The 5,225-nt window shown below is 49.7% G+C and overlaps 1 protein-coding gene across 1 annotated transcript; it reads left to right on the forward strand.

The window, feature by feature from the left end:
* The first annotated feature begins 3,458 nt into the window (after positions 1-3,458).
* LOC125556198 (GLABRA2 expression modulator-like) lies at positions 3,459-4,938 on the forward strand. The gene is made up of 4 exons (XM_048718980.1): positions 3,459-3,869; positions 3,986-4,087; positions 4,164-4,441; positions 4,535-4,938. Exons 1-4 carry the CDS (start codon positions 3,788-3,790, stop codon positions 4,721-4,723), a joined length of 651 nt encoding a protein of 216 aa, XP_048574937.1. The 5' UTR covers positions 3,459-3,787; the 3' UTR covers positions 4,724-4,938.
* The last annotated feature ends 287 nt before the right edge of the window (positions 4,939-5,225 follow it).

Genomic DNA, 5,225 nt, shown 5'->3' on the forward strand with positions numbered 1-5,225 from the left:
TACTAACACTGGACAGTCGCCATGTAGCACTAAAAAAACATGGCAAAAAGCATGTTTCGGATAAAGAGAGAGTTGCCATCTGCTTACAAGCACGCTAGAGGCAGTTGCCATGTACCCTGCAAAAACACATGGCAACTGATAGCTTTGGTGTGTGGGAGAGGAGACGGGCATGTGGGCGATGGTGGTATCTTTAGGAGTTGCCACATACTAACACTAGACAGTTGCCATGTAGCGCTACAAACAGACGTGGCAACAATAACATGTTCGGGTGAAAGAGAGTTGTCATCTGTTTACAATCACAAATAGGGCAGTTGCCATGTACCCTCAAAAGACATGGCAAATGACAGCCTGGGTGTGGGAGAGTGGAAGAATGGGCAGTCGTGGGAGATGGCGAACAGAAATGGTGCGTGGCGTGCGGGCGCGACATCAGTTTCATCGCACGCCCCGACTGGCGAACCGTTGACCGCGGAGAGAAAACGGCATGCGGGCGAACTCCATCACACGCCACACACACGAGTTGTCCTACGTGGCACATAAATTCAGTCTTTTCATGCCAAGATTCGTGTAAAAAGCGTTGGACGGCAATGAAGGCGTGTGGACGAGTTGGTTAATGCCCACACGGGTGGGCGTTAACATTTCCGTATTTTTTTATTCTAGTAGTTACAAAATCATAGCCATTTTGTTACTAGGTTGCTTAGCAGGTTATTTAATGTCGGTCTCTGACTCTCTATGCTTGTAAGACTTGTAATTAACACTTCAATTGTCAGTACCTAGTTTGTGAATAATATTATAATAACATACACATTATTATCTAATAACCATAAATTATTACCATCGTTAGGTGTAGTCATTTCCAGGTATAAGTTTTAAAAAGAAACTGATAACGTTTACACGTGTGGCATGTTAGACATCCGCTGTGTGGCGTAAACAAGAGGCGGTCTACATGGGTCATGTGTGGGCAAATATTAGAACTGCCCACACGTGTGGGTGCGGCTACTTCGTGTCACATGTCTAACAAGTACTACTCATTCTCACCCCGCGCGTGTGGCACGAAGCAAATATGTCCACACGTCCTGACGCAGCTACGTTAATTACCCGTGGGATGAAGATTTAGTTACCCCGGGGATGGCAACTTTAGTTATCCGAGACGACAAATGTGGTTGTAAAAGCATGGCAACTCTATCTGTTTTGATTAACTATAGTTGACATGTCTAATTTATGGTAATTGCCGCGTGTAATCAAATCATAGTTGTCGTGTATGATTAACTATTTGCCACATGTGGTTAAACAATAATTGTCATGTGTGTTTACCTAGTTGCTACTGTGGACCAACCATAGTTGCCATGTATGTTTACCTGATTGCCACGTATGCACAACTGTGTTGCCATGTGTGATCCAATCATAGTTGCCATGTATGGTTAATCATAGTTGTCATACGTGTTTACCTGGTTGCCACATACGCGTAACGACAGTTGCCATCTATCCCCGTACGAGCGTCGTGTGGGCAAAGAGCAGTTCTCCCTCACACGGACGAACTAGATGGTGACTGTGTGGGCGGGAACTGGTTCGCCCATATGACGCAACCAGCAACCGCGCGCCGCGGGTCATGTTGGCAAGCGCTCTAACGCCCACACAACATGCTACGCCTACGTGGCACCAAAATTCCAATAGGTTTCTTTAGGATTCGTGTAAAACAGCATCAACATGAATCAATGCGTGTAGGCAAAATGCAAACATGCCACACGTGTGGCTGTTATCATTTGGGTTAATAATTATTGAACTAAAAGTTCCAAGTCTGGACCTAGGTCAAAAACATGTTTAAAAAATCAATTGGCCGCTAAATTAAGCATACTATTATACATATAAATACTCTATTTGTTGATTTTGGGAGCTTTTCGGGTTGAGCTTTCGTAGCAAAAGTTGGAGGCCCTGCATGGCTCAACCTTCGGGCTTGGGCCGTGGTACTAGGCTCTCCGTGTCTAGGTTTAATCATGGTAATTGCTAAGACGATTCTTTTTTGAAATTGCTATAAGATGATACCAGCGACACTTTGTTAGGAGCTGGCGCTGATACAGAATTTCATCGGAATATAACAATTAACAACTATAAAAAAAATTGAATCCTGGACAAGACGAATTTAGATTTGAAGACGAATCGCTAATAAGATTAATAGCTTTGTGAGATGAATATCTTTTGAAAATGTAAATTTAGCGATTAATGTAGTGATTTCGTCATGATATATATGTGAAATTTATTTGTGCATGCAACCTCTCCCATACGAAGGAGCCCCATTGTGAGGGCACATCAATGAAAGACAAAAGTGCATACATATAGATTGTCTCAAACCATAAGACCTTTTTATCCTCGCGGTGACTATAAAACATCTTATACTAGTACAATATAGGAGTACTTGGAAGTTTACAGTCGACCGTGGTAGCCAGTATCATGACCGAGTGCATTGACGCGAACACGGCCAGAGTCATCGCCCGGCAGTCACGATAATAAGCAACCATCTCTTTCCTCCTCCACAACAAAAGCTCTTCTCCTCCCGTCGACAACACTGCCGGTCCACCTCATTTCCGACGGCCTCTAGGCCATGGAGGTGCGGAGGATCCCCCCCCCCCCCCCCCCTAACTCTCCGGCGGCGGACGGGATCTTGTTCTTGTTAGAGTCAGCGTCTTGGTTGGGGCTGTGATGGCGACGATGTCCCTCAATAAGAATAATGTCTCCGACGTTCTATCCCCGTCTCGATGGTGTGTCTAGCATCGTCGGAGGGCGTGTGGAGGTTTATCTTCATCGGATCTCACGGGATTCGGTCCGTGCTTGTCTTTGGTGGATCTGTTTGGATCCAGTCTTGGTCAGTCTTCGTTTGGGTATATATAGGTTTGATTCTTCTGATCTACGATTTTTTTTAGCGGCAATGGCTGCTACACTGGTGCGCTGGTCCTATGGGGCCTTAGCACGAGGACTTACCGACTGTCTACTACAACAAGGTTTGCCCGGGTCCGCTGAGGGAGGGACAATGATGGCAGCGCCTTCGGCTCGCTCCACTGCTTGTAGTCGTCGCTAGGTGATCCACGGACATTGTTGTAATTTTTATTACCTCTATTCTTCTTTTACTGCCATGATTAAAAACGAATAGATTGAAAGTTTCTTGAAAAAAAAATATCTCAACCCAGAAAAAACAAAAGATGGGCGGGTTCTTGTCAGCCGGCGTCAATCTTTTAAAAACCAGCAGGCCTGCCGTTCCGGCCCGGTCCGGCGCAGCCGCGGCCGTCACGTGGAAACAAAACGTACCGCTCGGCCCCAGACCCCTCCCCTCCGAAGTCTCCGTCCACCGCAAGCCTCGCTCCGCCCGCCACGGCACGGACGGACGGGGACTCGCCGGACAGACGCGGCCAGCGACAAACCACTCCTGTATAGTGGCACTGTGCCATCTGCTCCTCCCACCACGGCACCACCGCACCCCTGACCGTAATAATCAATCACCGCAGGGAGGAGTCGGTGCAACCGAAACGTCACGACGACGGCAGGTAGGTGACCCGGTCATCATCATCATCCCGACTTCCCGGTTCGGTAGATTATATCATGGCGAATGCGCGCCATGTGAGCTGCCACCGTAGCTACTGTACTAGCTAGCCAGCCATCGGGCGGAAGCAACCGACCCGTTTCGACACTCGCGAGAGTACATAGTCGGCAGCGGCGGCCACGAGGCGGAACATTCCCAGTTTCCCAGGCTCCAACAACAAGAAGAAGAAGCGCGGGCCGTTCTGCTGCAGGTCCTGTGATGCAGGCGCCCGCCGGGAGAACGTGGTCGCCGATGGCGACGGAGGCCAACCCCTACGCCATGCCGGCGCCGGCGCAGAAGAGTACGTGCGCGCCGCGCGGCGGCGGAGCTCACCGACCTAATAGTAAATTGTGAATTTGTTACTGTCTATCTGGCCGCTGATGGAAACGAACTCTGTTGTCGCGCTACGCTACGCAGGCACCAAGGAGACGGTGAAGAACGCGCTGTCGCTGTGGGGGCGGAAGGTCGGCGAGGCGGGCAGGAAGGCCGAGGACCTGTCGCGCAACACATGGCAGCACCGTGAGTGCTAAACTCATCACCAGAATGAATTTATTATGTTCTTGGATTAATACATGCCTTGATCGATCTGCTGCAGTTCGGACGGCGCCTAGCATGACGGAGGCGGCCGTGGGGAGGATCGCGCAGGGGACCAAGGTGCTGGCGGAGGGCGGCCACGAGAGGATCTTCCGGCAGGCCTTCAGCGCCCCGCCGGACGAGCAGCTCCGCAAGTCCTACGCCTGCTACCTCTCCACGTCCGCCGGCCCGGTCATGGGGGTCATGTACCTCTCCACCGCCCGGGTCGCCTTCTGCAGCGACACCCCGCTCTCCTACGAGGCCCACGCCGGCGACAACACGGAATGGAGCTACTACAAGGTACGTACGCTCCAGTTTTTGCTCTGGTCTGGTTATTAAGATGTGGTTTTGTGACAAGTTTAATCGTGGATGAACTGAACGCCGGTGACGCAGGTGGCGATTCCTCTGCACCGGCTGAGGGCGGCCATCCCGTCGGCCAGCAAGGTCAAGCCGGCGGAGAAGTTCATCCAGCTCGTGTCGGTGGAGAACCACGAGTTCTGGCTGATGGGCTTCGTCAACTACAGCAGCGCCGTCGTGCACTTGCAAGAAGCTCTCAGCGGCTTCCACAACCTGCAAGCGTGACGACGACGACCCGCATCGCGCACGCCTTTGGTCTGTCTGTGGTACTGGTGTTTTCGCCAATCGTCGGGCGTGGGAGTGTTTCTGCAGTTCCTACTGCTTTCATTTTTTTTGGGTGTTGCAGAGGAGCCGAGTCATTGCAGTATGCTGTTTACTAAGAGCATTCACATGATCGTGACATTATTATTTGCGCTGAAGATCGTATTGTTTTTAACACAGTACAGACGCAAACGCTCATATATGCACGCATACACTCATCCTATATGAATGGATACGTGCACATCCTACTCCTATGAACACCTTCGAAAGACTGAGCCGGCATATCATTTTGAGATTTTACGGATAAATGCGAGCATCAGAATTTGAACTTTGGTGGGCTGGGAATACCACTATCCTACTAACCATCTAACCACAAATTGATTTGCATCGTGACAATATTGATGCGAATAAATTTTTTAAAATCACTATATCCATGTAATGTCCTTCCCAGACAACTTTCTTTTGA

The sequence above is a fragment of the Triticum urartu genome, chromosome 5, assembly GCF_003073215.2.
Source record: "Triticum urartu cultivar G1812 chromosome 5, Tu2.1, whole genome shotgun sequence".
In the NCBI taxonomy this organism is placed as follows: domain Eukaryota; kingdom Viridiplantae; phylum Streptophyta; class Magnoliopsida; order Poales; family Poaceae; genus Triticum; species Triticum urartu.